Source organism: Kryptolebias marmoratus, linkage group LG6, assembly GCF_001649575.2.
Source record: "Kryptolebias marmoratus isolate JLee-2015 linkage group LG6, ASM164957v2, whole genome shotgun sequence".
Lineage (NCBI taxonomy): Eukaryota > Metazoa > Chordata > Actinopteri > Cyprinodontiformes > Rivulidae > Kryptolebias > Kryptolebias marmoratus.
Window position 1 is genome coordinate 9,771,985 of NC_051435.1, and position 27,826 is coordinate 9,799,810.

Below are 27,826 nucleotides of genomic sequence, written 5' to 3' on the forward strand. Positions count from 1 at the left end.
ACACAGAACTGATCAAACTGTGATGCAGCGGATCTGAATAAATCAAGTTTATTTTGGCTGAAATGGATTAAAAATAAACATATTGTTAGCTTTAGTAAGATTAAGATTAAACAGTAAATGGATGCCAGGCAAATAAAACTGAATTGAAATAGATTTTACTGAAAAACATTTTGCATATTTTCAATGTTGATAAATATTTTTTTGTATACAAATTTGGGACTAATAACTGATGTATGAGTAATCTAATATTAGAGTTACAAAAATATATCAGAATTGTTAAAAATTAAAAAACGGCAACTACAACTATTGCACTCCTTACTTTAGGAAATAAATACTTTTTTAAATTATCCATATCACTCAATGTTTGTTTAATTATTTATTAGGACAAATAGGAGACCACATGAAACACTGGAGGGCGTTTGACCTACATCTGCTTCCTGCTTTTTATTGGACTCATCAGGCATAGCATGATCAAAAAAATAAACACTTAGAGGTTTTCCTTAAGATGTAGCATATTTATTTAAACAGGTACATAGAAATTTACAACAACTGTAACAGATTTAAAAGACGAAAGCAGCAGAACAAATCGCGCTGCAAAGAGGAACTTTGTTTTTGTCGCAGCAGAAAGCCGCTGTTTCCGTCCGGAGTCATAACAAAGTGACACACGGGCTTTGAAAGAGGGAAAAAGAGAAGAAGAGAAATGGCAGGTGCCAAAGTAAGTTGTTTTCTTTTTATTTATTCTTACTTTTTAAAATCTGTTTCTTCAATACGTGATTATACACGATGTTTAACTTTAAATATTTTTTTGTTCTTTTAAATTTGCAGATTAGAAACAGACGGAAGTTGTTTCGTTCAGTCAGAGAAAGACATGTTAAGACATGTTTTCATAAAGCTAAGTTTAGGTTAATTTAATCTTAGTAAGGTTCTGATTTTCGTCGACGTGAGAAAACATAAATTTATAATCATGACTGATGCATTTTATGCGCCTCAGAGTTTATTTAAAAAACTATTTCCATGAACTTGATTTGTTTGTTGTGTGCAGTCAGCTTTGGTGCTGTGTATGGATGTGGGCTTCTCCATGTCCAACTCAGCTCCTGGTGAAGAATCTGCCTTTGACTCTGCCAAAAAAGTCATCCAGAAGTTTGTCCAGCGTCAGGTACATTAACACTTTACCTGGAAGAGACACAAACCTCGACTCATTAAGGAATTCACCATTATCAGCAGCAGCATTTATTGGACTTGTCTTTTTGTCAGGTTTTTGCAGAAACCAAAGATGAGCTGGCTTTAGTTCTGTTTGGAACAGACTCTACTAAAAACCCTCTGGAGCAAGATGGCCAGTACCAGAACATCACGGTGCATCGTCACTTCATGGTGCCGGACTTTATGCTTCTGGATGAGATTGAAAACCAGGTCCACCCTGAGAATCAGCAGGCAGACTGTGTCCTTTGTGTTCAATATGTTTTACATTTTTTAGGTTCATAGTTATTAACAACTAGATTTAATGGAACAAAATACAGCACTGAAAGAATATCTTAAGTGATCCATCATTTGACCATATTTTTCCCCAAACAAGACAGATTTTCAGAGCCTTCTACAGACATAAGGTGCATTGTCACTGCTTTTGTCCAATTATTGTAGACTTTTTTTCAGAAAAGTTTATTTTTGTTTGTTAATCTGCATTATCCTGACTCGTCAATCAAGCATTAAAAGGCACCTAACTCAGACACACAAGCTGGCAAACAACCAGATACTCAGGCTGTTGCAAAAACACAATTTATTCTCATGTATTTGTTGCATATTAAAAAGCTGTAAAGGTGAAACAGTTAGACATGGAGCACTATTTTAGCACCAACAAAGAGCTATGAGCTGAAAACTTGGCATACATTTGATAATCAGTCTTCAGGCCTGACATCTCTCCTTTTGTCCTTCACTTGGCCAGTTTACTGTACTTCCTGCTGAAAGATGCCTAAATTTGCATCATAAAATACAATAAAACAGGCGATCAAGTTGTTTAAACCTGAATTTTTAGAGCTCCAGCAGATTCATGACATTTTGGATGCAGGTATTAATACTACAGTGAATTATGGGTAATATGGATTCTTACAAAAATGTAAAAACATGCATGTTAGGTTTATTGGAAACTCTAAGCTGTCCCTAGGTGTGAGTGAGAGCATGGTTGTTATGGTTGTTTGTCTCGATGTGACCCTGTGATGGACCTGCGACCTGTCCAGGGTGTCCCCCACCTCTCTCTCAGTGATCGTTACAAAAAAGACCCCAGCTCCATGCAACCTGGAAGGAAGAAGTGGGTAAAGAAAATGGATGGATGATTATTTAGAGTTTGCTTTCTGAGTTACTTGTTTCGACTGAAATTAAAAACCTTTGAAGGTTTTTATCTGAATAACTGATTTATCTCTAAAGAGGTAACAGTTTATCTTCCAGCCTGATTATTTGTTGAGTTGGCTGCTTTCCTGTGTTTTCACACGCTCCAAGCTCCTTAACTAATTTTTAACAGGGCTGGATGCCCTCGTCGTCTGCATGGATCTTCTTCGAACACAAACTCAGTAAGAAGCTGCTTGTTTCTCTTTGAAAGTCCCAGCCATTCGCTGAAAAATCAAACACTAACTCCAGTTTGTGTACATTCTGCTCACCATGCTGAAGAGATTATTTGATTGTGCCTTTTAAAGTGGGAAGAGGTACGACCGGCAGAACATCGTCCTGCTGACAGACTTGAACACTGAGGCCAGTTCTGACAACCTGGATGTCATTGTTGACAACCTGAAACAAGCTGGAATCACCCTGCAGTTCTTGTACGGTTCCATTCTATTCTGAATGTCTATCTTGGACATTATTTACAACTTGAATTCTTTATTGAGATATTATTTTCTGCATATTTATGTCTAAAAATGAGGACATTTTTATGCATTTACCCAACTGGGTAAATATGAACTTGAGGAACTTTTCACTACATTTTGTTGCTTCATCTTTTCTGTGTTGAACTGTTTCTTCTGGATCACCAGTTTGCCTTTCCCTGTGGAGGATGATGAGAAAGGTCATGGTGACGGAGACAGAAGAGACCCGGGGGACCCTGGTCCAGGTAAAGGTCTGTCCAGGGAACAGAAGAGTGGCCTGGAGATGGTCAAACACATCATGCTAAGTCTGGATGAGGAGGAGGGCCTGGATGAAGTTTACACATTCAGGTTAAAATGCTTTTTTTGTTGAATTTATCTTCCCTGTTAATGTTCTGACTTTCAGATCTCACATTTCTGTCTGCATTTAGAAGTAAATGATGATAGATGTTGTATGACTCAGTCTCCATTTGCTTAAATCCCGTTGTAGGAACGCAATCGAGCAGCTGTGCATGTTTAAACGCATTGAGAGGAGACCCATGGCCTGGCCCTGTCAGCTGACCATTGGCAGCTCTCTGTCCATCCGTATTGTCGGCTACAAAGCTGTGAGTTGACTCTCACGTGTAACTCATAAGCTTTTTACACAGCTTAAAGAAATGTTCAAGAGAAGCAGAGGTTAAACGTGGAGAAAATGCAGCATTGTTCCAGATGTAATCGTGTTCTTGAGGTGTTATAAATCAGCCACTTCTCATTTACTGCAGCTTGAAAATTGAGGGCAGTTTACTGTTTCAGATATTCTGCATCATTTCATGCAGAAATGATGACGGCTGCTCATGAATACGTTCCATAAACCTTACTCAGAAATGGCGCTTCTGTTCACCAGGTGACTGAGGAGCGACTGAAGAAAACGTGGATCACAGTTGACGCTCAAAGCAACCAGAAGGAAGACTTGAAGAGAGAGACGGTCTACTGCCTGGACGACGACAACGAGACAGAGGTGCAGCGGGAGGACACTATTCAAGGTGAGGACGCTCTGGGAAATCAAAGCACCTGATGTCGTTGCTTTTTTTTTTTTTTACTTCTTAACATCTGCTTGAAATCCCTTTTGACTTCCAACTGTAATTTCTTTGCAGGTTTTCGTTATGGAAGCGACATTGTTCCCTTCTCCAAAGTTGATCAAGAGCAGATGAAATACAAGCACGACGGGAAGTGCTTTTCTGTACTGGGCTTCACCAAACAGAACATGGTATCGTTCTTATTTATCACGACTGGGGCTGTACTTGACATCTGAGACTTAAAGCTTTATGACTGATTTACTCTTTAATTTGTCTTTCTTTATTCTCCATCTGTAGATCCTTCGCCATCAGTTCATGGGATCAAGCGTTGTCAAGATATTTCCTCTCCGAGATGATGAGGTCTGAAAGCAGAGAGCTGGTATTTCTTCTTGATCTCATGTTTATGCTGACCTGTTCTTTCTGTTTTCATGCCTCTGTCTGAGCAGCACGCAGGAGTGGCCCTGTCGGCTCTTATTCGTGCACTGGATGAACTCAAAATGGTGGCCATTGTTCGATACGCATATGACCGGCGCAGCAACCCTCAAGTGGGCGCCGCTTTCCCGTTTATCAAGCCGAACTATGAGGTCGGGTCTTGTCCCTGAAAACACAGTTTTTCCTCTAGTTTATTCATCATATGTTCAGAGAATCCGCGCTGACGGGTCTCCTCTCACCCTCTGTAGTGTCTGATGTACGTCCAGCTGCCCTTCATGGAGGACCTCAGACAGTTCATGTTCCCTTCGCTTGACAACAACAAAAAGATCGCTCCATCAGGTGCTGTTCTGTAACGCTGAAGAAATCTCTGTCCGCATCTCAAAAACATCACAAGGAGCAGCTTTATGGCTCACTCACAAACGCACATGTTTATTTTTACCTTCAGATCTTCGGCTTCTTCCAAGAGCGGAGAGTGAAATCTGTTTCACGTTGTTCACGTTTGCTCCGATGTAAATTGCACACAGGGCTCCTACAACTCTGAGTTGTTTTAGCTAAAATAAGGATCCTTTTTTATCAAAAACCCATTTAAAGATCTACAAATCTATAAATGTTCAAGCTGTGTTTTTTTTTCTTAGTTTCATTAATGAGATTTTGCCTGAGAATTCATTTCAGTAGAAAATAAGTCAGAATGCTTCAGGGTTGGAGAAATCTACTCAGTAAATTATTGTTGTTTTTGTCTTTTAGAGTTGCAGCTGTCAGCTGTCGACCGTCTCATCGACTCCATGATGCTGGTAGGAGAAGATGAAAATGGTGACCAAAGGGACCTGTTCAAGCCCCACCATCTTCCCAACCCTGCCTTCCAGAGGCACTTCCAGGTACTGCACACGTTCGCAAAACCACGAAAGGTTATATGTTCGTTTTCTGCATATTTACCACAGAAAACACCACTTCTACAAGCTGTTTTAGAACAGACGTATACAAATTAGACAAATATACCCTGTCTTTTAGTTTATTTTATGTGTGACAGGAGAAGTTGAGGTTCTGCTTTAAGTATTTAGTGAGAGCCGCTTCTTTAGTAAAACCTTAAACTAAAGTCGATTTACTGTCCATCAGATCTCAGCAGCTGCTTTGAGACCCTTCAACTCTGTCTGGATGTCTGTTTTACTTCAGCATTGTTTTCTTTAGTCATTCAAGATTTTGACTTTGTGATTCTTTGGCTGTTTTTTAGGGAGTCGTTGTCGGCTGTATGACCCACTTTCTCTAGAGGTTCAGTTTTCTTTAGGAGCAAATGGTTAAATTCAGACCCAGATGCAGTAAAACAGGCCAGAACTGAAGATATTTTTAAGAATCCGTTCTATAAACATATCGCTTCTCTGTTGAACCATTCAAAGGTTTTACATCCTCAACTTAGCTGTTCCATTTGTACACAGTCCAGTACAAAATCTCTTATTTTTCTGATGGAACATATATTATAAAGGTATATAAAGGTAATCATTAACTTTAGAGTCTTTTGCCACTCAGACAAATGAACTACATGGTCATTTTTTTCACAATTAAGTCAGTTTTCCTAAAATTATTTGGGTTTCATTTGTTTAAATTGGGTGATACACATTTTCATGAACTAAATAAAAAGATTTTAGTCATATGTTTGGCAGAAATACTATAAAGAAAAATCTTGCAAACATGAAACACCATGTAGGATGTACAGTTTTTACCACCAGGTTATAAATGAAGTGCAGTTTTGAGTTAGAAGAAATATCTTCAGCAGCTACTAGCTGACCGTATTCATCCAGGATTGCTGGTTTCACCTTTTCTTCCTGCTGTTTTTAGTGTCTGCACCACCGGGTGGTGCACCCGGGTTCTCCTCTCCCCGCCATGGAGCCATGGCTGGAGGCTGCTCTCAATCGCCCCGAGGTCATCAAGGAGCGCTGCCAAGCTCCGCTGGAGGCTCTAAAGAAGCTGTTTCCGCTCACCGAAGTGGAGAAGAAAAAAAAGCTCAAGACGAGCGCTCAGATTTTTGGCAAAGAGTAAGTTTGGATTCAGGAGTGGGCGGGGGTTCTTGAACGCCAGGTCTAAGGTCATGTTTTAAAACACACCAGTACAGTCAGAAATGCTAAGATAGACTTCGTCATTGAAGCTTTTTCAGCGTAACTGGGTACTATTTTCTGATTATATAAAAAAACAAACAAATATTCTGACCATGCTTCATTGGCATTCAAAGCTCTGAGGAGCCAGATGCCAAAAAAGTGAAGGAAGACGAGGCAGAGGAGGAGTATAACCTGGCAGACATCGCTGAAGGTTCTGTTTCTTCTGTAAGTATCGGAGAAGCTGGTTGACATAACCGCTGCAAACTTACTCTAAATAAAGCTCTTGGTTTTAACGGACAGACCTTTTAAAATAAACACCTATTTTATGATCTAACCAGGTGGGAAGTGTTGATCCGGCTCGAGACTTCCGCGCTCTGATCAAGCAGAAGAGTCTTCCGTTCGGGGAGGGTGAGATCCACATTTTCCTCCGTAGAGCTGCCCAGCTGAACCTCCTCCCCCCCCACACACACACACACACACACACACCCACCTCTTGGTGTATTATAAACCACAGTGACTCACGCTCAGCCCTTGTAATTATGTTTCTCTCTTTGGTTGTGGTGACCTTCGTGTCCTTTCAGTCTGTCAGCAGCTGACTCACAGGATCGAGCAGTTGCTTAGCAACAAGAACACGCACTACTACATGAAAAGCATCACCTGTATCCAGGCTTTCAGAGAGCAGTCTGTTAAGGTAAATAAACATGATGATGTGCTTTCTGTTTGACTTCATAGTTTAGCTCTTCCCTAAAGATCAGGCGCCTCGGAGTCTGACTCGAACGGATTCCAGTTATTGAGTATGTTAGCCCCTTAGATGCGAATTTGACTGTTTTGTGTCTTCAGCTGGGGAATGCTGATCTGTTTAACAGCTACCTCCAGTCCCTGAAAAGGAGCATTCCCAGCAGAGGCCTGGAGGTCTTCTGGGACCTGCTAGTTCAAGGTATGATAAGCCTCTTTATATGGAGCTGCGGGGTTTTTTTTTTTTATTCTTAAATTATTCCTCCTCTGGGGAATGAGATGAAACTGCTACATGATCTGAGTGCAAAATGATGCTTTAGTCTGTTGAAGAGTTCAGTGTGTGTCGACTTCTCTGTGTGATGAACAGACGCTGTGACGTTGATCAGCAAGGCTGAGGTTGAAGGAAGCACCGTTTCGAGAGACGAAGCTAATCAGGTGACCTAAATATAAACCCGTTAAACTGCGTGAATTCAGAACGATCTTTCTAACTCAAACCTAATTGCCTGTAGTTTCTAATGGCTGAGGAAAAGGAGGAGGAGGCAGCTGCAGCACCAGCTGAAGATACTGGAGATGTTGACGACTTGGTACGTGTTTGTGCACTTTTTTTTTCTCTCTCTCTCTTCAGAGAAAGCATTTGACTTTTTTTCCTCTCTCTATAAATTTAAACAGATACTCCTTTTAACTCAAAGTGTGCTAAAGCTATCTTTCATTCGTGTTGAAGCCACGAAGGCCTTGGTTATGAGCTCTTATCTCTGTGTCTGCTCTCCTCTGTGCAGCTGGACATGATGTAAGAACAGAGGCGGGAGGAATGTTGGCCGAAAGCTGAGAAATCATTCTTCGCACCCACCCAGACCAAACCAGTTCAACCGTCCATTGTTTTGCTTTTACCGCTGGGAGCGCTCATAAAAACTGTGTCACTGCAGCAGCATTTCAGTAAACTGCACTATTTGAACATAATCTCTAAAACACTTGACCAGAGGCTTTGCGATCAGCTTCAAATGTTAAACAGACTGTAAATCTTTTTGTAACTTCATTTTATTTGTAGTATGGAATCTTTTTGTAACTTCATTTTATTTGTAGTATGGTTTATGGAAATTCAAAATAAAGTTTTCTGTGCAGCCATTCAGGTTTTATTTTTTTTACACTATACCAGTAAATCTGTGATCAAGTATATGACTCGTGTAATAAAATTAGGATGCATTTACTTCTTGTGTGTACGTTTCTGTGACAATATATAGCAGAGCACAATGCCGTGACATTATTTGCAAACCTTACAGTGCATACGAGTCATTACAAACCAGTCTGTTTAAAGAAGAGTTCAAGTTCATTTCAGCATGGTGAATTTCCCATTAATGAGACTAATGTGGCTCTACGGGTCGTTGGTAATTTGTTGTAGAAATGAAGAGAAATGAGATGTTGAACAAGAAATGTACATCATGGTAGTCGACGCTAGTTTTAAGGGGAAATGTTACATTTTTGTAACTAGATTTTTTAAAAAAAGAGTTCATACTTTGGTTAAAAACAAAGAAGTTTCAGTATCAAAACTTCTTGAAACTAAACATCCATCCATTTGTTTTCTTTTATCTGCTTTTCCTTGCATGGGTGCAGTGGAAACAAAACTAATAGCAAAATTGGATTCATTTCTGGACCTTTTTTCCATGCAAGTCATCTTAATTTTTCATTTTTATTCCTTAGTGAAAAGGTGTCGAGTCTGCAAAGATGATGCCCCAAACAGGAATATATAGGTGTCGGATGTTGGAGTTGTGCTGACATCCCGAAAAGACATTTTTAAATAATGCTGGTAAGAATCAAGTTGTTTAGAAATCAGATGGTCTTTATCATTTTTACTTATTTTCAACCCCACACTGTGTCCTTCAGAGGATTTCTCTTCAGCCACTTAATTCTGAGTTATAAGACAAAAAATGGGTCCTAAGTGTTGTTTTGACACATGAACAGCTTAGCAAAGTAACTATTTAATTGGGATCTTTTGGTGCTTTGTACCGATAGCAAACTGTCACAAATGCACAAATTGTTCCCTTTTTTATTTGTTGTTGTTTGAATCTATGAAAATACCAAATATAACAGTCTGACACACCTAAAATAGTATTTACCTTCCAACAAGATGGATCCCAAAGAGCAGTGATGGCATTTCCAAACTTTAAGGCTTAAGATCACATGGTTTTTATAAAATTATATCGACAAAAGCTTGATTTTTAACCAACAGTGGGGTCCCGGCCCCAGCTTTGGGATCCACTGCAGTAGATGATCATCTGAGAGATGATGCACCGTTTGGTTCCTGTGTCAGGTCTGATTAATTGTTTTCTATTTCTCAACAAATCCAGTTAGTTTGACTGACTCTTTTGACATTTTCCTAATTTTTCTTTTAAACCACACACCACACAATATCCTGCAGTGGTCTGAAAATGAATGAAAAAGCAGCTAAAAGTCATAAAAGTAACTTTGAAAGACATTCAGAAAGCTTGAGGAGCTGAGAACCACTTGAAAAGATCACAAAAAGTCTGGTTCCTTGAAAGCAAAGAGTAAAAAAACTAATATTTTTGCAGATTTATGCATGGTACTGTATGTCATTTTGTCATCTCCTTGTAGCCTCAGATCTCTACAGCTGAAGTGAAACGTTTACATCATTATTGGGAAATACACCATGTTGAATTAAACTTTCAGCAAGTCTTACAATGCTAGCACCAGTACGATGCTCACATGAGCACAGTCTTTTCAACACACCCACCGGATGAAACGGTTAAACATCCTAGTTTGTAGCACGTCAGAGAATTTTTGTACTTTGAAGATGGCCTCCTGATTGTCCATAGCTAGTTTTGTCAGGACTTCTTGATCAACATCACTTCCTGTGGCGATCACAGTGGAAACAATCTGTTCCCTGTGCATCGCACTGACGGCCTCATCCAGGATGGTGCCGTTAGTGACGCCATCCGTGACGAAAACAAACGAAACCTCAGCACCACGCCTCGTTTTGCGAGTGCTTCCTTTACCCACAAGGTTATTGATGGTGTAGATGATGGCAGGCCCCACGGCTGAAGAAGAATCCAGGTATGTTAAACTTGCCAGACCTGAAGCGATGGCGTCACGATCATGTGTTAGAGGGAAGGCCACTTGATTTTCCTCCTCTTTGCCAAACTGTATCAGTGCCAGACGAGCCCAGTTTCGATCATTCTTCCCCTTGGCCATTGCCAGTTTGTGTGTCACACTCTCCACAAAATTACGGACCTGGTTGAAGTTCTCCATCCCGAGACGCTCGGAGCCGTCCAGAAGAATTACCAGATCTACGGGTCGTCCAACACATGGAGCTACGTCTAGTTCTGAAATAAAGGAGGACAAATTATTGACAGAGACGCACTTCATTTCAGCACTAAACTAAAAACCAAACCATGAAGGAAACCCACCAGTTTTACAGGGAAGATCTGGACATTTAATTACTGGATCTGGGAGGGAAGTTAAACAAACTGCAGGTTAGACCAATATTAAGTTGGACCTATAATCATCCTGCTGTAGTAGAGCCGTCTTACCAGGACAGAGCACAGTCTCCATCTTCTCAATGAAATCCTCAGCCACCAAGTCGGTGTATTGCTTCATCTCAGTGATTCTGCTCTTATTGTTGCAAGCTATTGACACAAGGGTCTCACTGTCATGTCTCTTATCAAACATGTCTCCAACCCCGATGGCGTTCACCGTCACGTCGGGGTCGTTGCAAAGGTACCTGAGCTGGTTGTCATCGTCCCGAGGGTCAAAGCGGCCGTCAGTGACCACGACGACGGATATCTTGGCACGGGATCTCTTGCTGCCCTTAATCAGGTTGTCATAGGCAAATCTGAGAGCAGAGGGTGTGAACGTGCCCCCGGCAATCCACTGCAGATTCTTCACTGCCATTTTAAAGGCCGATATGGAGGTTATGGTTGGGTCGTCAAGACGAATGGCCTCGAAGGTCCCTTCATGACTGAACTGCACAACTCCAACTCTTGTGCCTTGAAGATAAAGACGTGTTAGATTATTCCTGCTTCAAGGATTAAGGCTGGTTTCACTGTACTGCATGAATGTTATCGTCAGGAGATTCTAAAAATGTTCTCAGAAAGAAAGCATCATAAATGTCCCCTTTTTGTCGTTTGTCCTATACCTTGTCTCTTAAACAAGGTATAGATCATAAAAACACCAATAGGGGAAGTAAATTACACGGATAACGTCGTTGTAATTTTGTGTTATGCTGAAAAAATACTGAACTCCGACCTTTAACTTAATGTAAATGCTTCAAACACTTATATCTGTGTCTGCTGAAGGCTTTAACTCTGTTTACCGGTTGGTGATGCAGGGTCGGAGGCCATGGACCCCATCCTGTTGATGGTGTTGATAACAAAGTTCTTTTCCAGGGTGAAGTTCATCAGCCCAACACTTTCCGAGCTATCGATCACAAACACAATGTCCAGAGCTCCACAGTGCTTCTCACAGTCTGAGGAAGAGAAAACACAGGAGGCGGATCAGCATGTTGAGAGACGCCATCTGTCCAGCTGTGCTTGAATGATCACATCTGCCCACCGCAGCAACCACACGTCTCCCTGATGTACGTCATGACGTCGCAGTCCTGCAGGGACATGCATACAGGTTAGATGGGACACACTGACTGACTGATTGTTTTATTTGTTTTTTTTTCAGTTTACATACAGTGAGCCCAGGATCGCCGATGGGTCCCGGACCACCCTGCACAAACACAAGACAAGGACTGAGGTGTAAGGTTTGAGCTGAAATCAGCGTGCACGGTTAGGTGTGTACCGCACAGATGCTTACATCCTTTCCAGCGTCTCCCTGGGGTCCTCGCTCCCCCGGCTCTCCTGGCGGGCCTGGTTCTCCCTGAACGCAAAACGTTTTTCACCAGAAGTGACTCACAGCTCATAGGAAACAGGTTTTAAGTAGAAATGAGTCATTCTTCTTCACATTGTCCTCTGCATACGTTTGAAAGGGTTCTGCTACAAACTTTCACCGAATGTTTAAAAGTTGTTTTTATTTCCTTCACTGCTGATTTAAAAAATTCCCTGTGTCTCTTGTGACAAAGACATCATGAGTCACAGATAAAGAAACCTGACAGCTGTTCTTAAGAGGTGGTGATGATGGATTTTCTGGGGTTTTGATGGTGGAACAAGATCTCTGCAGCTGTTATTGTTTCTGATATATCTAAATTAAAAGCTGCTCCTTTTAAATCAATCACCAGGGCTTTGTTTCTTTAGCTTTCATTTCCACCACGGTGCCCGAGAAGGCCAGTCCACCCCAAATATTTTCTTTTAATTTTGCTTAATTTTCAGTGACATTTAGCCACACGTTGCAGGTCTTTTCAGTTTGATGCTTTGAGGATTTGACAGACTTTATCTCGAGGGTTTCTTTCTTATTCTTAAAGATGAATCAAACCTCTTTTGTGGCTGTGAACAATCTCTTAAAAGTCCAAAAGCCAATAAAGGCCCAGAAGTGCATATCACCTGCAGCCTTTCATGCTTTAGTTTCAGACTAAGATCAACTTTGGTTGAGAAATGATGACGTTTTTGGTCAAACCTTGAAAATAACGTTATGCACCACCTTGATGAGGTCCCACTCAGTATGGGTCACGAATGGCTCTCAGCTACTGTCATGTCAAATTTAGTTCAGTATCTGTAAAACTGGCTGAGTTAGTCATTCTGTGTTGGCTAATGTAGATTAGCTGCAGCGGCCATCTTGATTTGGATTGACTCCAATAGTTAATCAGTTGTAGATGCACAAGCGATGACTATTTCAAGAAAGTTTCATTAAAATGTTCAGTCGCTCATAAGTTATTTTGCTAACAGACGGGCAGACAGACACACAAACAGATGCACACACAGGCAAAAACAGTATTTCCCGCCTTCGCCTTTCTGCAGGGGGCGATAATGTAAAAACAATGACCAAAGCCAAACCTCAGGCCTGCTTTTAAAAGTTATTTTTAAGCTACTTTCTTTAGAAAAACAAAAGATGAGATGATGTCACAGATATCTGTAGATAATCCTTTTTTTAAAGGCATTTTTCTGTGGAACTAATCTGAGGCGGAGGCAGGATTTTCATGAAGACGTGGAGGCAAGGAAAGGTTGCAGCTAAATCGTCAAAGTGATCCCGTGGGGACAAATCCTACGACGGCGCAGAGAGGAGGTGTCCTGCCTCTCAGATCTAATTAAGACAACAACAGATTTAGTGTAACGACACAAAATAAAATGAATTAAATGTGATGAAATACTGCGTACAAAGAGAGAAGTGCATTAGTCCCCGAGGAGAAAAAAAAAAAATCACATGCAACATTTCACAATTTAGTTCATCATCCTCAGCATCAAAGAGATGATTAGATTAATGCAAAATTCATTATGAAATCTGCCACTCTACATTAGGAGGCTTTTATTTTGGCTATCGAAAGTCTATTTGAAGTTTTACGTGAGCCTACATGGCCTTATGACTTCATTTTTTATTATTTTTACTTCTTGTGTGAAACAATCCTTTAAATACAGGCTGCTCAGCAAACATTTTCAGATAAGAGTTTTCTTCCCGTTTCAGCAGAGCTACCGAAACCAAACATCATTCTCCATATATCTGGTCAGCATCTCTGCTTACGTCCCAAATTGCGCTTCCATTTTGGACATTTGGTCGTTATTCTTACCGGTTCTCCTTCAGGTCCATTATCTCCAGGCTCCCCTTTAGCGCCACATTCTCCTCTGCTTCCTCTGGGCCCTTTGTTACCTCGCTCGCCTGTACTTCCCTGGGGGTGGGGGAGAAAGAAAAACCAGAGTTAACTTTGGCTCGAGCATCCAGGACAAGCGGGAAATCTTTTAATTTAAACAGAAAACCGTACGGAGGGTCCTCTCGGTCCTGGATAGCCGAATCCTGTTCGCCCTTTGTCGCCCTTTGGTAGAAAGAAATTTAATCAGTGCTTCAAATTTACACGTAAGCTCCGATTTACTGCTGTTCACTCTCCTCACCTTTGGGCCAAGTGAACCGGGGTCTCCTCTTGGTCCAGGATCTCCTGGATGTCCCGCAGTGCCCTGTTGGGGATTAAAAAGTTGCATCAACTCAAAACAAGCCAAGCCTTTCTCGAAAGAATGCATATCGCCCATATAACCCTCTCATGCTGAAGCTTAAGCATAATCGTCCACCTTTGTCTTGCAGCGGCGATTATCTGAAACTGGTGATGTCGCTAACAACTCACATTTCCTCCAGGCTGGCCCGGTTCTCCCGGCTGGCCCCTGGGTCCTGGTAGTCCCTGGTCTCCCTGACAGAAACAGAAAGGCTTTTACCGGACAGAACACTGACTCCAGCCCCCACATACAGGATTACTCACTCTGATGTGAGTTTGGCAAGAAACCGCGCTGGACAAGTCATTTTAAAAAGCCTATAGTTCATCTGGAGAGTCTCGTCTTTAAATAACAGACTCAGTTCATGTATTTTGGCAGTTCTTGAAACTGTAAATCCAGTAATTTTTCTCCAGTGAGGCCAGCTTAGTTCTAATGAAACTGAGTCATCTGTTCGCCAAAGTCCACCCACAGTGATCTCCTCACCTTAGCTCCATTAAATCCTTCTTCCCCAGGCTGACCCCGTTCTCCATATGGTCCTCGTTCACCCTTTAAATATAAATGAACGCGTCAGAGTTTCAACCACATTATTAATTATTGCTCAGTGTCAACAAAATGGAAGAAGAAGTGGGAGGAAAAGAAGGAAATGTGTGAAAAGTTTTCAACAAAGCTGTTTTTAATCCAAAACTGAGACCATGAAACAAAACGGTTTGAAAGATTTCTTTTAAAAAGTTAACATACTTTTGCTCCTTTTTGTCCATTAGGTCCTTTTGCCCCTTTTACTCCAGGACCTCCTCTCCTGCCCTGTTCAAATTTAACGAAACTAAAAAAGTTTATAAATTCTATAACTCAAAAAGATGTCTTTTAAAAATGGGAACGTTACGAAATACCAGGTCGCCGTTTGGTCCGAGTCTGCCTTTAGATCCCTGAAAGACAGATGATTTGATAAAAGAGTCAGCTTTCTAATATTACTTTACTTTGTAGGAAATTAAATTAAAATGAAATGTACCTGAATCCCTTTTCCTCCTGGTGGCCCTGGATTCCCGGGATTTCCATTTTCACCCTAACAAACAGGGATCAGGTCACTGTCGATGCTTTTAAAGCAAAAGAAAACCTCTTCAAAAAAGAAAAAAAGAACTATATATTAAATTTTAAATTACCCGTGGTCCTCTTTCACCCTCTGGGCCAGGAGGGCCCGGTTTTCCAGGGAGACCTGGGTCACCCTAAAACAACAAAATAAACAAACAAACAAACAAAATACTTGTATATTTAGAGTTAAAATGCAGAAGTCACAAGATCTAAAGTACTAAACGTGGATGTTTGACTCAAGTGGAACATCCAAAACCCAATATTAGCTCAATTCTGGTTAAACTGATTAAATTATAACCATCCTTGTGTTCACTAAGGTCGATTAGATGTGGCGACCATCTTGAATCAGGTTGATCAGTTATAGAAGCAGGTCTCCCAGTGACTCATTAAAATCCTTCCTCTCATTTATGGGATATTTTGCTAACAGACAAAATATTCATATAAAACTCTCTGGCCAAGAGACCGGAGATCCTCCCGCTGTTAAACAAAAAAATCACTCGATCTGTTTGCGCTCAAAATATGTGTTGAGGATGACTCTCAGCTACTGCCACACCGCAGTTTAACTCAACATCTGTAAAAACGACTGAGTTGTTTGCTAAAGTCAAGCTGTGGCGGCCATTAGATTGGTTTCGCTCCAATAGTTAATCATTTGCAGACGTATATCTAGGGATGCCCTTTTTGAGTTTCACCAAAATCCAACCAGTGGTTCATGAGATACTGGATTAATTAAACAATTACATGAGTGTCTGTGTGATAATAAGAAATATAGGTAAGATTTGCAGCGGTTTTAGAGTTGAGGAAGTTAAATACTGGAGATTAAATAAATAGAGAAATTACCAACAAGCACTTTACCATTTGTTAAATGCTTGTCGCCCCTCTGTTATGTTTATGTAACACAGTTAAAAGGGATTTAGATCAGGGTTTAGGACATTTCAGGGTTCAGGCTACATGTTGTGTATTCAGATATACAACTCCTGTAATTCAGATTTTATTTTGCTCTTTAATAAAGTTGGCTTGTTTCTGTTTTCAGTTTCACTCGCACTAAGCTCCCAGCGGTCTTTCCTTTCCCTCATTTTCAAAAAGTAAAAGTCAAACTTTAGAGGAACAAACTGCAGAGGAGAGCTCCGTCTTTAAAAACCTGTGTGAAGGTGCTGCTCTCACTCCCTCAGGTTTCAGAGCACAGATGTTTGGATAATTACACTGAACAGAGTGTGTTTGTGCGGAGCGATGCGTGTGTTTTCATTTAGTTTTTACTTTGTTTCTCAGTCTGTTTCCAGCACTTTCGTTTGTTGCTTTTTCTGCCTCAGTTCTTTGACAAATCACCATCCTAACAATCAACATCCTTCCTGGCACAGGAAGTCTGCATTCATAGATGTTAAGGTAAAGTATAACTTTTAATGATGTTTGACGCACTCATGTAACCTTTAAGAATATGTTTTTCGGTGCTCTTGTAGACTTGGAGAGAAAACCAGTCTGTATTTCTCAGCACATGGCTGTCGGCGAAGGTCTTAGACGCCACTGGTTTAAACCAGATTCTGTCTCAGGGATCGTGTCTATTGGAGTATCCCACAGTTCTGATGCAGCCAGCTGCTCGGATGTAAAGGGGAAACTCCCAGCATGCAACAAATAAACAGAAAAACACTCTGTTAGTTTGAGCTTCTCAGAATGTGTTTGCTCTCACTTGTCGACAAGTGTAATAAACCTAAGAAGAGTCTCAGTTCGAGCCTGGATTATTTTTGTTTTTCACAACAACTTGGCGTTGGCGGCAGGATCCCTGGAGCGGCCATTGGTGACGGAGTGGTCAGTGACTGATCATCCTGGAATAACCTTCCAGCATCCAGTCCTCAACCTTAGATTACAGAGAAGGGAGGACCGACCGCAAAAAATCCACGATCCTCATAAAGAAACTCAAAACTCCAAATTAATCACATAAGACTTCTTTTGAGTAAAACCAGCAGGCTTAGTAAATCTAAACGAAAGGAACAGAAGGTAAGTCTTATTGTGGGGCTGGAGGGAGCTGGTTGACACCGTTTGGCTGGAGATCTTATCCGAGTCTTCAGACTGACAGGAAGGTAGATCTCTTGGAAGACCATGTCTGTGTCTGAGTGACAGGAAGGTAGATCTTCCTCTTGGGAAGAATAAAGAGGAGTTAAAATAACTAACTTCCCCTCATCTGAGATGTCTGCTTGCACACCCATCGACTAAATGTGGGTTCAGGTAGACCTGTTAAGCACTTTGGGGTCAGAAAAACCCAAACAGTTGCCGGTTCCTGAAAACCCACAGTGGACTGTGTGGGAAATTATGGGAATGAATAAATATTTTCTGTTTTGTTAATAATATGATCTCAACTTCATCAGATTTTCACACTCCATATGAACCTGTGTCCACTGCTAGCAAGCTTGTAATAAAAGTTGCAAAACACAGTTTTGACTCGTTCCACCTCATTATTTCTGAAATTCTACAACTTTTTGGCGTCACAAACAAACATCTGGCAGATTAATCTTCCAGAACTGGGTCCACAGAACTCAGTTCGTCTTCTAACTTCCTGGGAATAAAACACAAGGAGAGAGACGTTGGGGAATGCTTGTCACCCGCCCTACGACAAGTAAACAAACAAGGGTTGCTTGTGAAATAACCCGGTGAGAAGTTTGAGTTTTACTTTTTTGTTTTTATAAATTTGAAACTGTCTGATGTCACACTGGGAATTCACATCTGTAGTTGAAGGGGATGTAAAAACGGGAAAAAAAACAACATTAGCAAAAAAGCAAACTGTATCTGTGAATTTAATCAGCTTTCATTTTACCTCTGGGTGGCGAAAACTGTTTTTCTTTCCTTTCTTTTATTTTGTGTTCACAGTTTCAGGACCTTACAGAACAGGGGCTCAGATTATTTTGAGAAGAAAGAGAAAATGTGTTTTGTTTCGAGACTGACTGTGTTGCGTGTGTGTGAGAAGTCCCAGGACTTCAGTTTATTTTAAAACATTTACTCTGTTACAGAAACACCCCAGAAGACTTCCTCCCTTGTGTTAAACACTCACTGAGAGTTGTGTTAACCCTTTATTTTTATTTTCTTCTTCTCTTTCTGAGATAACCTGATGGAAAGGATGTGATTTGAGTCCTGCGGAGGGAAAGGTCAGTTCTGGTACTCCAGGAAAAGGTCAGCTGACCTCAGGAACCTTCCTCTCACCACCTCCGACCCGCCCAGTGACCCCCACCTCTCTGCTCCTACACAACTGCTGAGGTGAAGCATCATCCTGTGGGCCTGACTTTGCTTCGACACCAGCTTCCTGTCAAGGCCAGAGGAGGTGGGCGATATGCACAGACTGCAGAGCTGCAGCTCTAAGGGTAAAGGACAGGGGCTCTCTAAGCAATGAGAGACCGGGACGTTTGTTTGCAAAAAAAAAAATCTTTTTGGATCTGAGTGGACATCCAGTGTCTGAAGGTGGCGTGGCCGGCTGGAGACTCTGGGGTCAAGGACAGCAGACGTGTTATTGGACCGGTGGACTGGGAGAAGACGCTGATTGTGATGAGGAGGTCGTTGGATATCAGTGATATCAACTCCTGAAGTTAAGGTAGTAATCCTTTGCACTGACATTATGAAACATCGGTTATCAACGATTCATCTGTCAGCGTCTGAGGGTCACAATACTTTGGGATAAGGTGTGTGTGTGTGTTTGGCTGAGAGAGGATTTAATAGTACCTGTACTATTTAAGTTTCTCTATTTCTTTACAGCGTTTTCTTTATGCTACTTATTTTCATTTTTTGCTTTTTTCCCATCCTTGAGGTATCCTTATCTATAAATACCCAACCTGTGAGGGTTTTTTTCCCTTTTCTTTTCAGAACACCAGGTACAAAATGTTCAAGCGGTGAAGTTCTTGAGCCGCTCAGTTTTAATGAGATAAGGTTTAAGAAACAAAAACACCAAAAACTGAATTGTTTTGACATAAAACTTAAAAGTGATGATTTAGACTCTTTTCCCTCTCGCTTCAGTGTGACCCGTTTTCATTTGCTCTGAATCTTGTCCTCGAAAATATTATCGAACTTTCTGCTTGAGCACATTGTTCAGCTGGTGTTTTTATCACGTTACACTGAAAATTATTCTTGCCGTTCTTCAGCTGTAGCGGTCACATTTAGGTTTTCCTTTTAGTCTTTGTCAGTCAACAACAAACTTTCACTTAGGTCATTTATGTGTGTATGTGTGTGTGTGTGTTGAATCACAAAATCTGAGTTTTGATCTGAATCACACCTTTTCTCCTTCAACACCTGGGGGTCCAGGCCTGCCAAATTCTCCTGGGTACCCATCCGGTCCCTTCAAAACGATAAAAACAAAGAATCATTGGTTCATTAAAAAAAAAGCTTGAAATCTGACATCTCTTTACAGCCATATTGGTGATAAATGATGAAAATTAACATTCCCAGTGTAGTTCTTATAATCAAGCTATTGTTATGATTTTATTCAGCTTAGCATCAAATACTGGGACTATAAACATGATATAAAAATATTTCTGTATAAAAAAGATCCACCTTACCTTGTCACCTAGATCACCTTTGCAACCAGGAACTCCAATTCGGCCCATTTTACCCTGAAAATTCCCAAAATGAATTTGTGTGACATCAGCGGATACAACCTTTACCTGTGGCGACAAACATCTTAATATTCACCTTTTGTCCGTCGGTTCCGTTCCTTCCAGGCGCTCCGGCCACACCCTGACAGCGTGGACACAAACGGGAATAATGGATAACAGAGCTGAATATATGAAAACCTGTAGGCAGACGTGACAGGACGCCACCTTACCTTTGCTCCAATTAATCCCCGTTCTCCCTGTTGGGATGAATCAAACCCGTTAAACTCACTTTAGTTTGGTTTGACAGAAAACAGAACAGCAGAAACATTGAAATCTCACCTTTTCACCCTTAAAACCAATTTCCCCCTAAGCAGAATGAAAGAAATGAATAAGATTTCAAAAATAATACGCATTTTGTAACCTCGGTATATAGCAGTGGTTCCTAAAGCTGCTGTTAGGAAGTAAGAGCTGCAGAAATTTAATTAACTCGAAAAAATGATTGCCAATTACAGATTTTTTGCAAATATTTTTGCAAAAAAAAAATAAAAACAGTGGTCATGAATAGATGAAAAAAAACGTAATGTTTGACAAGGCTCTTGCAAAAGTTGGAGTCGGTTTCCTCGACTTTTGATTTGTTGGTTGAAAAAGCCGAAACATTTGGGAACCACTGGTATACAGCACCAAAAGTCAGCAACTAACGGCCTCAGCAAACCTTTAACCCGGGACGTCCGATGGGACCTTCAATCCCAGGATCCCCCTGAAATATTAAACATTAAATTCAGCAGCAACTTGTGACCGAATGCACGCGTTTTAAATGATCTTTAGGTCAATTATGTTTGAAATTTCCACATACCTGTCTACCTTTTTCACCTTTTTGCCCAGTCTTACCTCTGTCTCCTTTTGCTCCCTAAAAAAAATGAAACAGTTTACATCTCAACACAACATGTAAGCAGGAATAAACACAGACTCGTTGTAGTTTTAACTCTTTTAAGACTCACTTTTGGACCTGACGACCCTTTTCGTCCCGGGATCCCAGGAACCGCCAAACAAGTAGGTTTATAACACTGTAAATTTAAAGACAAACATGAAAATATAGCAAATAGGACACACTGAAGCTGTTTTTCCCACACCTTCTTTTTTAATTATTAGTTTTTGTTAAAGATTATCTGCTGTATGTACAGATCAAAATGTTTTACCATCTCCATTAAAGTGTTGGATAATGATTAAATTATTGGATAATGTATTTTTAACTCCGTGTGGACAGCAGACTGAAATAAACACTGTAGGATATTATTGTTGAGAAAAGGCAGCTATTCAATACATTTCAAAATCTAAGTGTCTAATTTAATTTACATTATCCATCCCTTTTCTATTTCTTTGTAATTTTTTTGAAAACTTTTTCTGAAAAACAAAAAACATGTTGCTGATACACAAACATGTCTTGAACAATATTGGTTTTCCTTTTATTTGTTGGTCTAAGTTGGCTTCTGTAAAATGGGTCCAATATTTCTTTCCTTGGGTGAAATTATCTGTCAAAAATGGGATTCTTTTTACCTGAACAGACTCAGGACCTACTGCTAGTCTCTTAGAGCAGCATAAACGTCTGAAAACAGATAAAAACTGACTGTTTGATTCTTACCTGTAAGTAGGCTTGATATTTCTGCAAAGCAAAAACAACAGTCAGCGATTAGGGGGTGAAACAAATGAATATGAAATCTGAAATGCCAGGAATGAAGATCTCAGATCACCATGACTTTGATGATCTGATCAATGGATTCGGTGCTGAGTCTGGGCTTCCCGCCAACGACCTCCATGACGATGTAGTTGTCACGGTACACCTCTGTGGGGGAGCTGGCTATATCCCTCATCCCCAGCTCATCGATGCTCCTGGACGCCGCCACCGAGAAAATGTGGATGCCTTGATCTCGAGCTCTGTCCGCCATCATCTTGATCCCCATGCACGGACTCCCGGTCACGTGGCCGTCCGTGATGACCACGGAGAAGAGGGCGGCCTTCGGCCCCGAATAGTAGTGCTGGGTCACCTGTTGGGTCATGTTTCTGAGGGCGCAGTCGATGTAGGTGCCTTTGCCCAGGTACCTGATCCGGCTGAGGCTCCTGATGAAGTTCTCTCTGGTTGTGAAGTGGCTGAAGACCTTCTGCGTCTGAGAGAAGTGCAAACCTCCGATGGACCAGGTGATCTGGATTTGGCCCCTGTACTCCTCGTCGGCAAGTTTTTCGGTGAATATTTTGGTGAACTCCTTGATGCTCTCCACCAGACTGCCAGGCGGGGACTCCTGCAGGGCGATGGTCTCTGAGGTGTCAATGGTGAAGTACACCTTGATGGGGCAGTCGATGAGCTCTGATAGAGACGAGAACAATGTTTGTTGTCATAAAGAATAACTCCTACAATAAAGTAAGAGTTGACATATTAGTGGATTTCTTTTATTTTGCTTTTGGTGCTTGACTCTTTATTCATCAAGACTCTGCTTTTACTATCAAGCAGAGTTTTATCAAACTTGATGGAATATTGACAAAAGTAAAATAAAACCCCTATTGTAATGTTTGTTCTTGTATTAACTATGCCAGGACAAGAGCTGGAGTATAAACGGAAATATTGTGCAAATATAAGAGGAGCTCAATAAATGATAAAGCATTTGAAAAAACAGTGATAGGATTAAACAAAGAATTTCAGTCTAGGTACAAATAATAAACAACCAAATCAATTTATCTTTAATAAACATAAATCTTGAAATATTACCTAAAAAAATCCCCACAAAGCACTGCATCCCTGCTCTATATACATTAAAAAACACAAGTAAAGGTTCAAAAAAGGTATGTTTGTTGCTCCAGTTTTACTTCAATAGGATATAAATGTAGAACCTTGTGAATGTTTGTCTGGACCCTGAGAGAAAATGGTTTTATTTTTAAAATAAAATGGAAACAATCATGCATGTTTATGTTATTGAACACACCTTTGTGTCACGTGGCAGTGAGTAAATGACCCCAAAATATGGACTTGAACACAGAAATTAAATAAAATAGCAAAAACAAAGATTTTAATAAATAAACATAATGCTGTCTGTGCGGCGAACCGGCTACAAAAGAGGACGAAGCAGCAGGCAGCAAGAGCAAACAGCACGACAGAAGGCGACCTTTTCCCTGCTGGGAGGGACAGGAAGTTAACAGAAGACATACTGTACACGAGGAATCAACAAGGAAATGATGTGATCAGATAAGCAAAAACCAAACAGGTCAAAACTAAAGTCACAAAACACCAATGCACGAGGATTATTAACCCAAGTACACAAATTAAATGCTACTTTTTATTCTGAGCACATTAACCTGAAATAAGTCTGATATCTTTGCCGGGTTTAAATTTAGTTATCTGCATGAGTAATATTGACCTTATCTGCACAGTAAAATGTCTCAAAACCACTTTTACGAAGTATCTTTACCTCCCTTTAGTATTTAAGGTTCCTAAACTTTTCCACAATTGTTGTTATGGCAGAGCATGGCGAACCCAGAATGCAATTTATTTACAAAACCTGAAAGAAACCAAAAGGCTGACGTGGCAGCAAAAAACAAGATTACAAAAACTTACAAAACGAGGGCGGAGAACACGGAACAAAGTGCATGGACGGGGCTTGAAAAATACAAAAACGTAAAGATGACACACAGCAGAGACGCCGAGCAACAACCAGAAGGAACGAACCAGTGAGGAGTGAGTGAAAAGAGGCCGGCTTTAAAGACCAGAGGGTGAGAGGAAAATGAGTTGCAGCTGGGAACATGACAAGAGACAGGTGAGGTGGGCGTGGCAGGCATAACTGAGGACAGGTGAATGGTGACACAGGAAAACACAGAAAGCCAAAAGACAAGAACTAAACTAAAACACAAGATGAACAAGAAATAACAAAGAATTACAGAAACACCAAACAAAGAACAAAAAGCAAAATAAGCTAAAAAATACTGAAGTCTATGACAATTGTTGCGTTTCACTGCTCTGTTAAAACCAGGACTGAGTGAACTCACTCTCACAACCTTCAGGTATCGGTGTGGGCTCAGGTGGGAGCGGAGGCGGAGTTGGTCCTGGACTGTCCCCCCGGCCTGGTACTGGTCTGGGTCCGCGAGGCCCGACCTGAGCCACCGCAGCTCGGAGCAGCCAAAGACAGATGAACCCTGATAACACGGTCATGATTGGATGGAGACCAACCATTTCCCCTGGAAGCACAGAGGAGATTTAAATTTCACTGTTCGAGTCCAAACCTTTTCTTTTTTTTTAGTTTCAGGACGCAGCTGTCAGAGGAATGAGTCTTCACAGAAGGCGTCTTTCTCCGCGCGACTCAGCAATGTTTATCTCTGCTTCAAACAATGTCAGAAAAACACCAAGAGGAATATTTATATCGACTTCTTTGCTGTCTTCTGCTTTTTCTTTTATTAATTAAAACTAAAGTCAGCAGCAGGAATGCCTTAAACTGCAACAGATTTGGTTTAATAAACTCTTGAAATATCGTGTGGTCTGATGATAGCAGGAATATTTTTACTACTGCAATATTATCCAATATGAACAATAAATAGATGAGAAGTACATAAACTACTGTAATCCTGTTATATTGATTATATTAACGTGTTTGTGTGTCTGTTTGCAAAAATATCTCAGAAACCCCTGGATGGATTTCAACAAAACTTTCAGGAAATAAACGTTGGATACACATCTACAACTGGTTGACTTTTGCAGTCAACCCAATTCAAGATGGCCGCCACAGCCAACTGACATGAGAAAACGCAAAGCTGGCTATAACTCAGTCAGTTTTACAGATGCTGAACTAAAAATTGGCGTGGTAGTAGCTGAGAGTCATTCACAACACGTGCACCAACCATGAATCAAGATTTTCCTTTTAAAAATTGAGCATTTATTCTTAGAGGCAACCCTGTTTGTCTGTTAGCAAAATATCTCACGAACCACTGGAGGAACTTTGATGAAACTTTGAGGAAAGAACCATTGGATGAGCATCTACAACTGATTAACTTTTGTAGTCAATCCAATTCAAGATGGCTGCCACAGCGAATCAACATGAGCCAACACAGAAACAGGTATAATTCAGTGAATTTTACAGATACTGAGCTAAATTTTGACATGGTAGTAGCTGAGAGTCATTCCCAACATGTACTTAGAGTGCTAACATTTCATTTCTCAACATACTGTAAGATGATTTTAGTCTGAAACTCTGGCATGAAAGGTGGTGGGCGATGTGCATTTGGCTTTTGTCAGTATTTATTGTCACAAACACAGATGTTTATTCTACTAACACTCAAAGGTTCAGGGAAACATAAAATTAATTCCACTGAGGCGAAAACTCCAGCATTAAATGACTTTGAATGCTCAGATTAGTTTTTTTGTATTGAGCTGAAGTCACCAGAGTTCATCACCAAATTTAAACAACATTCAGTTGAATAAACTATGAACAGAAACATAAATAACTTGTATTTTCCCCAACAGATTGCTCCTAAAATAATAAATCTACCATCTTGTCATACACTGAGCAGATTAAGGAGCCAAGCATTAAACAAACCAAATAAATATCTCTCTGAATTAGAACCTAAACATGTTTTGAAGGCTCTGAGAAGCTGCCACTTCAAGTCAAGAATAAAAAATGAAACAACTCCGTTTGCTTTCTGAACCTTTGACAGGCAGGAGCAAAAAAAAAAAAAAAAAACCAGAAAATTTGGCAAGAACTTAAAGCAAGAAGAACATTTTGTTTTTCGGACAGAAGAACCAGAAACCGACAGAAAAAGCTCATTGGAGCGTAAAACATGCAGCGTTTCTGAGTTTCGGAGTAAAACGATCGACCTGAAAACAAACAGAATGGATCCTTTTCTGGAAAAGGAGCAACAGGGGATCTTAACCTATTTCCTCTTTAGAGAATTGAGACGTAAAGAAAACAGCTGAAACCCCAAACCCAGGAAACACTCTAATGTTGAAAAGAAACTGAATGTAATCGAGAACCATTAGTGGGCGAGTTTTGGATTCATACAGTTCTGTGCAAACAAATCCTTTATTTCTTTAGCCTGAGTTTCTGATAGTTTTTCTCAATCAGTAGTTCTTCAAACTTTCTGAAGGTCTTTCTAAGTTCTTCCTTTGGACTTTGGCTGCTTTTTCTCTCCTTTTGAATTCAATCCCTCACCATTTTTCAGACAAATATTTAGTTTTTTTTTTCATTTAAGTCACTAAACTCTGAGTCATTCAGGTGTTAAAAGATTCCCAAACTCAATGACTGATTGAACAAGTTTTGTCACAACATGACAGACAACTCAGTGAATTTAAACATGATGGTTTCAGTTTCTCTGGTTAGTTTAATTAAAAGTACAACAAATATCACAGTTTGACATAAAAAAGTATTTTAGCACCAATAAGTGATCCTCAGAGAGCAATTAGCTGCAAAAAATTGACTGAAAGATGAAGGATTTTTCCTAAAGACATGACTTTCAGATACTGTTCAGTTTCAGGATTTTCAGGCCGGACATTGTTTTCGTTTGTCCTCTACTTGTCCACTTTCCTTACTTTTTATATTGCAGGCTGCACGGTATTCTGTCTGTACAAAGACCGGACAGAAAATGAGTTAAAAGAAAACTTTAAAAGACCTTTAGAAAGTCTAAAGATTTGCTTCAAAAGATTACAGTAGAGTCCGGATCTATGGAAGCAAAATTTAAAGCTATCAGAGGCACAGTACCTATGAGTTTTAGTTGCACTTTATTAGTTAAAAACATAAAAATAAACTCGAAAAAACGGGACCCAGCTCTGGAAATTAACCTGCAAAAAGCTGGGAAGTTAAAATCTGCTTCCCTTTAGTCAGGTTTTAACAGCTGAAGGTTACACACATCTGCTTCCCCTGATAAAGGACAAAAAATGGCTCAAAACAACAACAAAAACACTCATATTACTGAGGCGTTCCTGACAAACCCAGCCACCGAGTTTCAAATTCAAACACTTGGAAGGTGAGCTTCTTTGGACAACATCCACTTCAGCTGAGAGTTTTTCTCCACTAATACAAAAAACATTTTAAAATCCTACTTTTTTATCTGCAGAGACCTTTAAAACCTTCAGAGCCAAGTACAGATCTGACAGTTTCATTTTCAACACTTTTTTTTTATTAGTGCAGCTCACATTGAAATGTTTTAATCAAGAAAAATAAGAAGAATATATTAAATAGCAAGTTACTCACCGCGTCAACAGCACCAGGAATGTAAACTGCGTCGGGAAATTCAAGTAATTTTCAGAGACTGTAAGCTTCAGATAATCATCTCGCTCGGAATGTTACCACATCAGTTGTCCCATCCGGGGCTCGGCCCAGATTCAGATGTTTAGATGTGGGGCTTATTGTGTGGGACGGCAGCTGGACTGAAACAAGCCTCTGAAAACAGAGACGCAGTTCTGGAGGCTTGAAGTGGATTTGAGTAAATACAGCAAGCGGCCATTCATCTGCGTTATCCGACCGGAGAAGATGTCCGAGCCACAGAGTGATGCTCTCCAAAGAGCAAACCCCATGCACTCCCCCGGCTGCATACCCTTACATGGAGAGAGCTGCTCACGCTCACTCCCTGTTTATATTTCTGGGTGATACAACAGGGGAGATGTCATGCAGGAATGTAAATGCTGCTGCAACGATGAGAGGAAAAAAAAACATCTAAAGAAACAATTAGTTTCATTAACTGAGCAGCAGAGAGGAACTCACTAATTATCATCTCAATCTGTGGAGGAAAAATAACTTTTGAAGGCCTGGCTGTCCTTGAAGGAGCTGGAGAAACATTAAAAATGAGATGTGACGCTCAGTGACTCTCAGCTACTACCACATCAAACTTTAACTCAGTTTGGTTGAGTTGAAGCCATTTTTGTGTTTGCTGAGGTTGATTCACTGTAGACACTAACACCGAAACAAA

At 40.5% G+C, this 27,826-nt stretch overlaps 2 protein-coding genes across 3 annotated transcripts; one reads left to right on the plus strand and one right to left on the minus strand.

Annotated features, from left to right (window-relative positions):
- Positions 1-582: 582 nt before the first annotated feature.
- On the plus strand, positions 583-8,640 carry xrcc5 (X-ray repair complementing defective repair in Chinese hamster cells 5). Its single transcript, XM_017424521.3, has 21 exons — positions 583-715; positions 1,043-1,156; positions 1,255-1,438; positions 2,513-2,561; positions 2,685-2,807; positions 3,018-3,197; positions 3,337-3,451; positions 3,730-3,868; positions 3,980-4,092; positions 4,199-4,261; positions 4,348-4,485; positions 4,582-4,672; positions 5,078-5,208; positions 6,164-6,360; positions 6,555-6,645; positions 6,759-6,828; positions 7,002-7,111; positions 7,261-7,357; positions 7,523-7,590; positions 7,665-7,739; positions 7,932-8,640. Exons 1-21 carry the CDS (start codon positions 701-703, stop codon positions 7,944-7,946), a joined length of 2,178 nt encoding a protein of 725 aa, XP_017280010.1. The 5' UTR covers positions 583-700; the 3' UTR covers positions 7,947-8,640.
- On the minus strand, positions 8,289-27,447 carry LOC108240778 (collagen alpha-2(VI) chain-like). Of its 2 annotated transcripts, none has more exons than XM_017424520.3 (28): positions 27,112-27,447; positions 23,930-24,109; positions 21,640-22,250; positions 21,531-21,551; positions 20,890-20,955; positions 20,745-20,798; positions 20,604-20,648; positions 20,231-20,257; positions 20,122-20,148; positions 19,989-20,033; positions 19,856-19,909; positions 19,573-19,635; positions 15,398-15,460; positions 15,247-15,300; positions 15,128-15,163; positions 14,979-15,041; positions 14,724-14,786; positions 14,375-14,437; positions 14,148-14,210; positions 14,021-14,071; positions 13,829-13,927; positions 11,968-12,030; positions 11,845-11,880; positions 11,719-11,764; positions 11,480-11,632; positions 10,698-11,153; positions 10,575-10,613; positions 8,289-10,490 (listed from the first exon to the last, which is right to left on the minus strand). In XM_017424520.3, the coding sequence occupies exons 2-28, from the start codon at positions 24,102-24,104 to the stop codon at positions 9,889-9,891; spliced, it is 3,138 nt and encodes a 1,045-aa protein (XP_017280009.1). In that variant the 5' UTR covers positions 24,105-24,109; positions 27,112-27,447; the 3' UTR covers positions 8,289-9,888. The 2 variants fall into 2 exon arrangements, with proteins under 2 accessions (XP_017280009.1, XP_017280008.1); XM_017424519.3 differs by having other exon boundaries at positions 23,921-24,109.
- Positions 27,448-27,826: the final 379 nt, after the last annotated feature.